The following is a 12,850-nucleotide window of genomic DNA, read 5'->3' on the forward strand; positions in this document are numbered from 1 at the left end:
AACCCATAGGGCTTGGGACTAGCACTGAGAGCGCACATTCCTGATGCAACCCATAGGGCTTGGGACTAGCACTGAGAGCACACATTCCTGATGCAACCCATAGGGCTTGGGACTAGCACTGAGAGCGCACATTCCTGATGCAACCCATAGGGCTTGGGACTAGCACTGAGAGCGCACATTCCTGATGCAAACCATAGGGCTTGGGACTAGCACTGAGAGCTCCACTTCCCAATGGCTAGGCTTTTCGGACCTAGACCTTGAAAGGGCTGAAGAATTTAATTGTACATATTATAGGTCACAGTAAAGATGAAGAAAGTTCTGATATGATATGTATCTCTGTCTAACTTTACACCACAAAAAGCTGGCATTGTTACAGGGTGTGTATCCTTTTTTTCTATTTATTGATGCATTTTCTCTATTTTTCTCCCGATTTAGTGTAGCCAGTTTGTCTTTGTTTATACTTGCCCGCTCCACGCCCCCTCTGATACGTGCACAGTCCCTCAAACCCTTCTTTTTCGCCCGTACCTTGGTTGATTAGCACATGAGGCTCCTCCACTTCTGCACAGGTGCCGGGGTCTGCTGACCAGGATCCTCGCACAACCTTTGAAGACTCCACCCATTTAGTCCAGTCTTGTTCCACACAGCAGATTCAGTGACCAATTTTGTTTGCTGCATGCACTGCCAGTTGTGCCTGCTAGATGGCGCCCAGTTGACCGGTAGCAGAGCCGAGATTCGAACAAGGGTGTTGCATTTGCCTTTTTTTTTCGTGTCGTCAGATGAATCGTGACATCCAGACGGCTACAGGCAATAATGACGCTTCCAGTGATAATCAATTCGGGTTACTCCTAAGGGCAGTTTAGAGTAGCCAGTCCACTTTCACTGGGGTTTGCCAGAATATGATTACAGACTGTGATTTGGGATGATGTTTAAACTCAGATTTCAAGGACCCTGGACTCTGGAGTATTACTTTATCCATATACATTGACCTCACAAATGATTATGATCAGATTAATCATTTTATGACAGGCCTCAGAGTGGCCATAAGCTCTTGGCTCACACCATGCTGTGCATGAAGTGTAGCAGCAAACGTCTTGAGCATCTTCACCTGTAGGATGCGGTGGAGCTGAACCGTGGTTTTTATTTTTGGGTGGGTGGCAGACAGCAGATGGTGACAAAGGAACTTGGCTCCCTCTGATCTTCCTCTATCCTTTCTTTAAGTCCTGCTGCTGTTCTCTGGAGCACAAGAATTAGGGGACCACAAAGCCCTTTAAACTAAATGAGGCAGCGTCTCACGATCCTTTTCATGTCATTTACTTGAGGACACACTCATCTTTGAATTGGACTGTAATAAAAATGCTACTTAATTAACATTTATTGCCTTTGTTTTGACAGGAAATGTCTTCTTGTGCTCTGGTTGTTTATACAGCGTGAGCTTGGTTTGATCGCTGCTGGGTTCAGTTGTGCTGGTTGCTACTTGATGTAATTGCAGCCTGATTATTTACCTTAGTGATGGGGATTGTTTATGCTGAAGTAGTGCTGAGACTGCGATTAACCTGCGTACGTGTAAGTGAGATGGTGCATTATGGGTGTGTGCACTTGTTTGTCTGCATGGATGTAATTGCTGTTGATGAAACGATAGTGGTCATTGGCTGAAGGAAAAGAAAAACAAAAATATTTTTGGACGTCTGTGTAAACACCCTCATTGTTCGGGTCAGGATTACTCAGTCACAGAATCCATTGTTAGAGAGCACTGGACATAGACGCACTTTCCAGTTAAGGATTTTTTTTATTTTTGTACTGAGCATGTGTGGCATAACAGTAGAAGCTACAGGGCTTGAGTTTTCAGAGATTTGAATCCTGGGCTGAGCTCACAAATACAGAAGGTGTATGGTGTTACGTGAACCCTGCCATCGGGGGGATCAGTTCACCCCAGTCATGAATAAATAGGAAGGCTGGATCAGGAAGGGCACCCAGCATGAAAAACTGTATCAAATCAAATATGATCAAATGATCCACTGTGGTGACCCCTTACAGGAGCAGCTGGAAGGGATCAGTAATTGATTTTTTAGTTTCATCAGTGATTGTATTTACAATAAAATGGGTAAGGATTTTTAAAACCTTCTTTTTTTTAAATCATGTATTTATTAGGTTATACACTGGTCAGCCCTAACATTAAAACCACCTTCTTGTTTCTACACTCACTGTCCATTTTATCAGCTCCACTTACCATATAGAAGCACTTTGTAGTTCTACAATTACTGACTGTAGTCCATCTGTTTCTTCATGCTTTTTTTTAGCCTGCTTTCACCCTGGTCTTCTTGTGTAGGTGCCTGGCTGGTTGATAGCACAGTTGGGATTCCAGAGCTCGAGATCCCAGCATTGGTGGGCTAGTGTGCTAATATAGTTTTGATTTTTAATTAAAAAAATTAAACTTATATTATTTTGGCACCCAGGTGGCGCAGCGGGATATTCCACTGGCACACCAGCACAGAGTTTCTGAACTCCTCGGTTCGAAACTCAGTGTTGCCACCGGTTGGCTGGGCGCCATCTAGCGGGCATAATTGGCAGCGCCTGCAGCAGATACTAATTGGCCACCGTATCTGCAGGGTGGAGGCCGGACTATGTGTGGGTGGGTGGGTCTTCATACGCTGTGTAAGGACCCTGATTGGTGGAAGAGACGCCTGTGCAGAATGCAGGGGCGAGAAGAGGCGTGTACAGCGACGTGCTCTCCTCGGATGCAATCTGGTATCTCTCAGCAGTGGAAGACAAAACTGAGTGTGCTAAATTGGGAGGAAAATGGGGAGAAAATGCATTTAAAAAAACTACATTATTTTTATCACATTTTCTGTGTACAATAAAGATGACTTTAACTTAATCAATCTTGAATATTATTTGGATTAATTATTTTAATTAAAATAATGCTACTAACTTGCTAATGGCAAGTCAAATTTAACTAGTACCTTTACAAATTTCATCCCTGTTGTTAAAATAATACTTGGAGTTTCTCTATTACCTGATTACTGCAGTGCTTAAAACTCACTGCTAGTCGCTGCTAGCTGCCTCCATCTCTTTTCTCTTGTGTAATCTCTACAGGGGTTTAATTGCCACCTGCACTGCTAAGCCACACACCCAGTTAGCATCTTTCTTTTCCTATGAATACCCATTGGTAATACAGGCAGAGTGTGATTGCCTGGTGGGGAGGGAGTGTGATAAGGGTTTTAAATCCTGAGAAGTTGTACAGCACATGGTGAGAATTAAAGACCCCGATTATAAACGGCAGCATGATGGCAATTGAATTCATGACAGCTGCCGGGGTCACAGCATTATAAACTGGAAGCTGGTGGTAATTAGACTTTAAGCACCCAAAAGAACAAGGCCTGTTTACCAGCTCCATTCACTGTTGAGCCTTTATGGCAAGAAGCAGGGGCAGACCGGCACATTCGTTTTGTGGTCCTGGGTCCCCCTTTAAGCTCTGTAATCTGTATCGTAAGCCACATGCTTTATATTTTCCAAAGTCCAAATGCAGGTGCTTCAGGACAGGGCAAGATTGAGGCGAATGATCCACTGTGGTGACCCCTAGCAGGATTGACTCAGGTAGATCAAGCCAGTGGCCTCGAAGTTGTAGCATTGTGCAGACCACTAAAGTTCCTCCACACCAGACCTGTCAAATTCAGTTATCCAGTGGTAATTGTGTTGTAAATGGTGTGTCTTATGCTAAGTTTACACTACACAACTTTCAAGGTGTTTAGATCACTGTACAGTTCACACTACACAACTTGATCTCTTGTATTTGGGAGCCTTTTTTCCCAATTTTCCTCCCAATCTTGTCATATCCAATTACCCAATTGCATTATGCTTCCTCTCTACTGATGTTGATATCTGCCCTGGTTGAGGAGAGCCATGATTGACACACACCCCCTTCGACACGTGTGCAGTAGCCGACTGCGTCTTTTTACCTGCACGAGGTGAGTTCATATGCGGATCAGCTTTGTGTACGGAGAGCCACACCCTGATCAATGCATTATTCCTTGTCTCTGTGCAGGCGCCATCAATCAGCCAGCAGAGGTTGTAAATGCATCAGGTATGAGGAATACCCATCTGGCTCCCACCCTGTATGAACAACAGCCAATCGTTGTTCATTTAGCCGCTCAGCCTGTCGGATAGCAAAGCTGAGATTCTAAATGTCAGCTCTGGTGTGCTAGCATGTTTTACTTCTGCACGGCCTGAGCGTCGTATCGGAAGTCTGTTAATGCCTAGTTCACACTACAGGATTTTTGCCCTGATTTTCGCTCACCGACAGGTCGCCTCTAGATGTGCCAGCTCGGAGGCAGATCGCCATTTGTTCGGGGCTTGAAAATCAGCTCTTGATTGCTATGTGTGAACTGTTCAACAACTTAATCTGAGCGGTTCGCTGATTGCTCGCTGAATGCTCCCAGGCTCAAGAAAAATACACTGGTCAGCCATAACATTAAAACCACCTCCTTGTTTCTACACTCATTGTCCATTTTATCAGTTCCACTTACCATATAGAAGCACTTTGTAGTTCTACAATTACTGACTGTAGTCCAGCTGTTTCTCTACATACCTTTTTAGCCTGCTTTCACCCTGTTCCTCAATGGTCAGGACCCCCACAGGACCACCACAGAGCAGGTATTATTTAGGTGGTGGATCATTTTCAGCCCTGCAGTGACACTGACATGGTGGTGGTGTGTTAGTGTGTGTTGTGCTGGTATGAATGGATCAGACACAGCAGCGCTGCTGGAGTTTTTAAATACCGTGTCCACTCACTGTCCACTCTATTAGACACTCCTACCTAGTTGGTCCACCTTGGTCCACCTTGTAGGGCCTGTGGTAGCCTAGTGGGTAGGGCTTTGGGCTATCAACCGGAAGATTGGCGGTTCAATCCAGGCTCTGCTATGTAGCCACTGTTGGGTCCTTGAGCAAGGCCCTTAACCCTGTCTGCTCCAGGAACACCGTAAGTTGGCTGACCCTGCGCTCTGACCCCAGCTTCCAACACCAGCTGGGATATGCGAAGAAAGAATTTCATTGTACTGTACATCTGTATATATATATATATGACAAATAAAGGATATCTTTCTTCTTTCTTTCTAAAGTCAGAGACGATCACTCATCTATTGCTGCTGTTTGAGTTGGTCATCTTCTAGACCTTCATCAGTGGTCACAGGACGCTGCCCACGGGGCGCTGTTGGCTGGATATTTTTTGTTGGTGGACTATTCTCAGTCCAGCAGTGACAGTGAGGTGTTTATAAACTCCAGCAGCATTGCTGTGTCTTATCCACTCATACCAGCACAACACACACTAACACACCACCACCATGTCAGTGTCACTGCAGTGCTAAGAATGATCCACCACCCAAATAATACTTGCTCTGTGGTGGTCCTGGGAGAGTGCTGACCATTGAAAAACAGCATGAAAGCATCTCGCAGCGACATGTCGGCGAGTGAAAACCAGGGAAAAATCGTGTAGAGTGAACTAGGCATTAACAGGTGCTTATTCTATAACTTTTACTATCCATCCAAATAAAAACAAGTCGAGTCATGATGAACCCATCAGAAGAGAATGTTCGACACAGTAGCTCTGGCTTGATGGGGCAAAAGTAGTTGTTTTACAAAAGCCCAGGGCGAAAGTACATGTTCCACTCTGAGATCGTTCGATGACGCAGCAAGATCTTCTGAAGGTAATTACATAGGAGGGCGATAGACCTGAGGTCTGCCGGGTTTATGTGTGTGTGTTCAAAAGCTACTTACGGTTCTTTATACTGTTCTGTAAGCCTGAAGGACTCACTCAGCTTTGCTTTTTCTGTAAGAGCCAGCGGCTGGATGACAGCCTGTTCAACACTTGCATTTTCAGGGCTTGTTGTGTCAGCACCGCACCCTCATGCTACTGATGTATCAGCGCTGTATGAACTTGCAGGACTTTTCGGCAGCGAGGCCGCTCTGGTCAGCTGTCACGATAGTGTGGGCAGATAGAAAATGATATTTTGCTTTTCTGGAATTTGATCCAGGAAGCTAAATGTAATACAATCCTTTTTTGTTCAACCTCAGCATTGCTTAATCGATGCTTAATCAAGACCAAACATAGACAAAAGTGCAGGATGATTACGCAACATGTATTCCTTGTACGCATCAGCCCTCGGTAACATGGACCCGAGAACTAGAGATTCTCTCCTTTAAAGCACACCCCCCACCCTGTATCGTCACCCCCTACGTGAGCATGCCAGTTTACACCTCAACTATGCGTTCAAGTAAGCACTTGCCACTGATAGGACGTTTTTATCCCAGCTTACCCTGCCCCATGGGAGAGGATGATGGATTTTACGCCTACACAAAAATGTTTGGATCACTTTGAACTATTAGGGAGGCGTGCTTTATACGAAAGGCATTTATTATACTTCTTGATTCATAGCAGTGCTTCATCTGTATGGGGTGAACAAATAATGGCTTTTTACCTATTTCATGAATATGTACAAGCTACAGATAATTGTTTTAAATGTGTGTTTTTTTTTTACACAAATACTGCATAATCAGATACAAAATACACCATTCAGCCATAACATTAAAACCACCTCCTTGTTTCTACACTCTCTGTCCATTTTATCAGCTCCACTTACCATATAGAAGCACTTTGTAGTTCTACAATTACTGACTGTAGTCCATCTGTTTCTTTGCATGCTTTGTCAATGGTCAGGACCACTACAGAGCAGGTATTATTTGGGTGGTGGATCATTCTCAGCACTGCAGTGACACTGACATGGTGGTGGTGTGTTAGTGTGTGTTGTGCTGGTATGAATGGATCAGAGTTTTTAAACACCTTACTGTCACTGCTGGACTGAGAATAGTCCACCAACCAAAAATATTCAGCCAACAGCTCCCCGTGGGCAGCATCCTATGACCACTGATGAGGATCTAGAAGATGACCAACTCAAACAGCAGCAATAGATGAGTGATCGTCTCTGACTTTACATCTACAAAGTGGACCAACTAGATAGGAGTGTCTAATAGAGTGGACAGTGAGTGGACACGGTGTTTAAAAACTCCAGCAGCGCTGCTGTGTCTGATCCATTCATACCAGCACAACACACACTAACATACCACCACCATGTCAGTGTCACTGCAGTGCTGAGAATGATCCACCACCTAAATAATACCTGTACTTTTAGTTGTTTTATGACATTATATTTTTATTTGTTTTATTACAAAGGAGTCTGTGGGCCATGTTTGCTCATTCATTACTCCATCTGGCCCCTAACAAGAAAAGTTTGGACACCCCTGCTGTAGATGTAACATTCATGTATCAACACGCAGTTGGTTGCTTCTTATACCCGTAGCAATAAATTTGGTCACGGATGGACCCCTGTTGTTCTAAAAAATTAAAAAATCTACAATCTTTTACCCCCATGTAGAACTGAAACTTCATCTGAAGGACTCTGGCCATGACTGTGCCTAATAAGAACCCGTTTACAGCTGACACATACAGTATAAGCAGAATGTCCCACCAAAAGTACCCGCTTCGGAGCCAAAAAAGCCCCATTATTAGTGCTGCGGCCACAAACAAACGTGACCTCTTGGGCCTCTCTGGACGCGCTTCACTGACTAAAGTGGCATGCAGAGTCACTTTCTCCACTCCGCTGTTTCAGTCCAGTGCTCCGGGTTAAGCATGAGCGTTTTCTTTAATGGAGGCTTGCTATTTATTAACTGCGAATCTGATCGGATAGTTTGTGCAGAAGCTGTCGGACCATGAAGAGATGCTGCAAATTTAAGCAGATGTCTGTTGTCCTAGAGATGCAGTGTGGTTTTAATGGTTGAGCTTGTTTTGATAGATGTTCTGTTGTTGTTACCTTGTTGATTTCCCCTAGTCGTTTTTTTTTTTTCTTCCAAGCTGAAGAATGATTAGCCTGTATCGAGCTGGCATGCTATTTTGTGTCTGAGGCCTAATTTTGGACCAGTGTGATCTAAGTTTGTGGAGTTTGGTTACTGCAAAGCATATTTCTCATGCTTATACATACATACCTACGTGTTTTCACTCACTGTATATTTTTACACTCTACAATAAAATGTGATGTTTTGTAGCTTTGTATATTTACATTCAATACAAATGTCAAATAGTTCTTTCTGTGCTTCGACTGTGCCAGGTTTTGCGGGCCATAAATACCCTCCCACACACTTGTGGCACATCAGCCCAAAACCAAAAGGTTGAAGGATGTACCTACATGTCTGCTCTTGTGGGCTGCATGTTTTGCAGAATCCCTATCTCAAGGCATTAGGGAAGTGAATCATGCCAGGGATTGTGATTGGGTAAGACAGAAAGTGAGAGTAAGTGTTTGATTTACTAGGAGAATGTACACTGACTCAGTCTTACCTGGCGTTTATGCTGTAGGCTAAGCTAGGATGGATGAAAAAGCTTTGTTTGCATATAGTAAAGGTCACCATGAGCAGACATGTACTTTATGTTTGTTTGGTTATTGGGATTTTAACGTCATGTTTTACACTTTGGTTACATTAATGACAGGAACGGTAGTTACTCATTACACAAGATTCATCAGTTCACACAAGGTTATATCGAACACAGTCATGGACAATTTAGTATCTCCAATTCACCTCACTTGCATGTCTTTGGACTGTGGGAGGAAACCGGAGCACCCGGAGTTAACCCACGCAGACACCCGGGGATCGATCCCAGGACCTTCTTGCTATGAGTCGACAGTGCTACCCACTTAGCCACCGTGCCGCCCTGACATGTACTTTAAGCTGTATGGCCAAAAGTGTGTGGACAGTTGATTACGATCGTGTTTGGCATCCCACTTTAAGACTGTGAGTGAGGCTGAAACAGTAATTAGGAGAGATGTGGATATACTTTTGGCCATCAAATGTATTAATATTTGAGATAAAATACTCCATTTAATTAAAGTACAGTACAGATAAGTAGGTTTTATTAGACTAAAGCTATCTATACTGAGGTCTGAGGACATGTATACACCAACAGTAAGATGATGACCAACAGTAAAAAGAAATGTAATTTCAGCCACAACTATTTGGTTTCAGGTTTTTACAATCATTTAAATGTAAGGTATATAAATTACGTTCTTTTATGACCATGTTATTACGTTTTGTCCTCTTATGACCCTGCGGTCACATATAAGCACTACATATAAGTTACATTGGAGACAATTTCCCTGCAGTAGTTTTAATTAACCTTTTTGGCAATGTTTCTGTTGGGATGGCACAGTGGCTCAGTGGGTAGAACTGTTGCCTCACAGCAAGAAGATCCTGGATTTGATTGCCTGTTGGAGCAGTCTGGGTCCTTTCTGTGTAAAGTTTTCATGTTTGTCCCATGTCTGCATGGGTTTCCTCTGGGAGCTCCGGTTTCCTCCAACAGTCCAAAGCCATGCAAGTGAGGTGAACTGGAGATACAAAATAGTCCATGACTGTGTTTGCTATTAAACTTGAGCTGATGAATCTTGTGTAACCAGTAACTACCTGTTCTGTCATGAATGTAACCAAAGTGTGTGTAAAGCATGACGTTAAAATCCTAATAAATTAAAATAAACAATGTTTCTATTGATATAAGACTTTATTTATAACAGTGGTTCTTTATGGGCACTTGGATTTTACAGCAGTAAAACACACTAGCCCACTACTGCTGGTTTGGGGCGTCACGGTGGCTAAGTGGGTAGCACTGTCGCCTCACAGCAAGAACATCTGATCCCCAGGTGAAGCGGTCCAGATCCTTTCTGTGTGGAGTTTGCATGTTCTCCCCGTGTCTGCGTGGGTCTCCTCCGGGAGCTCCGGTTTCCTCCCACAGTCCAAAGACATGCATGCTAAATTGTCCATGACTGTGTTCGATATAACCTTGTGTGAACTGATGAACTTTGTGTGATGAGTAACTACCGTTCCTGTCATGAATGTAACCAAAGTGTATAAAACATGACATTAAAATCCTAATAAATAAACAAACAAACTGCTGGTTTGAATCTCAGTGGTGCTACCAGCCGGTCGGCATCTACACAGACATGATTGGGTATGGTGGGTTGATACACTTATCAGTGTACTCTTATTGCCAATCTCAAGTCAGAATGATCTGCTGGACGACCCCTAAATACAGCCGAAAGAAAAAAAATCCTTTCCGACTGATGTATGTATGAAGTCTGTTTGGCTCTCAGTGCAACTGTTACATGTAAAGAACAATGAACCATAATGCAAGATACTATTTTTTGTTTTCTTACCTTTAACCTACATTATTTTGGGGAAGAAAGCAAAGCATCCAGAGTAAAAGAAAACATTACATGAAGGCTTCTCTTTTATTTTACAGAATGGAACAAAGAAGTCGTGGGACTTCATGCAAACTCATGACAGGTGAGTATTCATCTACAAATCATCCCGCACACTTCAAAGATTGAAACGTGACACAGACGTCTTGTTTGAAGCGCGTCGGCCTAGTGGCGTATTTTCAGCTCTCTTTATTATCTCTAAATCCCATCTTTGAAAGCTTATCCCACCGTCCAACAAGTGACAGGGCCTCCCTCTTTGTTTACTGTCTAGCCCAAAAACACTTTGAAGTATTGACAAATTTATAAGTGCTGTTGTGAGGAGAGCCGTTTTTACTGATGCCTTCTTACTCATTACAGCGTAGTGTTTAGGTTTAAGTACTCTTCAGACTGTAAAAAATCAGTCTTTTGGATTTCTATTGCAGCTGTGATGAAAAGAACTATATTGGATTAACTATTTTTTCTGTGTATGTAGCCAACCAAAGCAGCTACAAACACATATTCAGCAGACAGAAACAAATTTACTACAATTTGTTTGATTACCCATTCCACAACCATTGGCATCGATATAGAGCTGGTCACTGTTTTGAAGCATAAGTAGTCTCCACTTCTCTAGGAAGGCTTTTCAAAGTGTGAGTGTGGGAATTTGTTAGGTGAAGCACTGGAAGAGTGTCTGGCTTGCAAGCGATGTTCCAATTCATTCCATAAAATGTTAATAATAATATGGCACTTGGGTGGTGTAGCAGTAAATTGTGCTAGCACACTACCATTGAAATCCAGGGTTTGAATAATAATAAATACAAGGGCACTCGGGTGGTGTAGTACTAAATTGCACTAGCCCCCTACCATTGGGATGCAGGGTTTGAATAATAATAATAATAATAATAGAGTACTTGGGTGGTGCAGCAGTAAATTGCATTAACCCACTACTGTTGAGATCCGGGGTTTGAATAATAATAATAATAATAATAATAATAGGGCACTCGGGTGGTGTCGCAGTAAAGTAATCTAGCCCACTACCATTGGGATCCAGGGTTTGAATAATAATAATAACAATAATAACAGGGCACTCGGGTGGTGCAGCAATAAATTGTGCTAGCCCACTACCATTGCGATCCAGGGTTCAAATAATAATAATAGGGCACTTGTGTGGTGCAGCAAAAAAAATTGTGCTAGCCCACTACCATTGGGATCCAGGGTTCAAATTCCCAGCAGTGATATTGGCTAGTGGGGCATCTACATACAGACATGATTGGCTATGTCTGTGGAGGGGGTTTGAATGTAACCAAAGTGTAAAACATGACGTTTAAATTCAAATAAAATAAAATAAATAAATAAATGGGTTGAAACTTCAGTGTCAATGCTGGGAGGAAAATTGTGCTCCAGTCAAACATATAAAGACAAAATATAAAACCGTTTCCTGATAGAGGGATTTAAAATATAAAAGATTTAAAACATGGGGAAAAAATAGAACAGCTATAGTCTCAAACACCTACAGTAAGTGCCAGCAGAGTTTGAGTTCCTATCATGTTATGCCTCCTATCATGCTCTGACTATCTTTAGCTGATGTCTTTTAGATAATAAGGGGTTTTACTTGGCTCCATAGCCTGTTTAGCCATCTTGTTTGATTTATAGAGCTGTTCCTTTTACCATTACAATGTAAATCATGGCTTTTTTGCAAATCATTGGTTATAAAATGCACAGATAAGAAACAGAAGGTCTGGGATCTCTCACCTCTGTGCTACAAGAGGAAGTCAGATAGTGCACTTTAGGTAAGAGCAAGCTTTAAATCCTATAGAAGATATAAACTTTTAAACAGTGAACCTGAGGCAGTAAAACTGAGGGCCTGGTTCCCGCAAAGAAGCCCACTCCACCCAGAGCACCCCCGGTGGGCTTTAGAAGGTTGTTCTCAAACACAGTCTTCCAGATTTTCTCGTATGGGTTCATTCATGCTTTTCGTAAGTTTGCGTAGGCTCTTCTGTGGAAAAACTATACTGCGCTGATAGACGTGTTGTATTGTCAAATAAAGCTGTTTAAAAGAAAGTGAAAAGGGGACGCTGGCTTATTACAGGGAGTGATTAATTACTCTATCTTATAAAGGTTTTGACTAGGCTAAGCCTCGTCTCTTGATAAACAAACAACAAAGCAGATATGCTACCTTAAAAATATATATAGCTTGTCATTTATTTTATGTGTCACATTTAATTGTTGCAAAATACAGTTCTTAAATGATCATTTTAGTTACTAAAGGAAAGAGGTCATCCAACACAATTTGACCTGTGTAAAAAAGTAATTGCACCCTTAGTTATTCAGTTAATTCATAAATTGAATTAATACGTTTTGTGTCAGTGTGGGTTTCCCCCCGGGAGCTTCGGTTTCCTCCCACAGTCCAAAGACATGCAAGTGAGTTGAATTGGAGAAATAACTGTGTTTGACATTAAAAACTTGAACTGATGAATCTTGTGTAACCAGTATCTACCTGTTCTGTAATAAATGTAACCAAAGTGTGTAAAACATGACGTTAAAATCCTAATAAATAAGTGAACATTGGCGACACGAAAAAG

At 42.4% G+C, this 12,850-nt stretch overlaps 1 protein-coding gene across 2 annotated transcripts in view; it reads left to right on the forward strand.

The window, feature by feature from the left end:
- nudt14 (nudix (nucleoside diphosphate linked moiety X)-type motif 14) overlaps positions 1-12,850 on the forward strand; it is a 59,108-nt gene that overhangs the window by 18,080 nt on the left and 28,178 nt on the right. For both annotated transcript variants that reach the window (XM_063001356.1, XM_063001355.1), the window contains exon 2: positions 10,331-10,374. In XM_063001356.1, coding sequence (XP_062857426.1) covers positions 10,331-10,374 — 44 coding nt within the window. The remainder of the gene's footprint in view (positions 1-10,330; positions 10,375-12,850) is intronic.

This window comes from Trichomycterus rosablanca, chromosome 9 (genome assembly GCF_030014385.1).
Source record: "Trichomycterus rosablanca isolate fTriRos1 chromosome 9, fTriRos1.hap1, whole genome shotgun sequence".
NCBI lineage: Eukaryota > Metazoa > Chordata > Actinopteri > Siluriformes > Trichomycteridae > Trichomycterus > Trichomycterus rosablanca.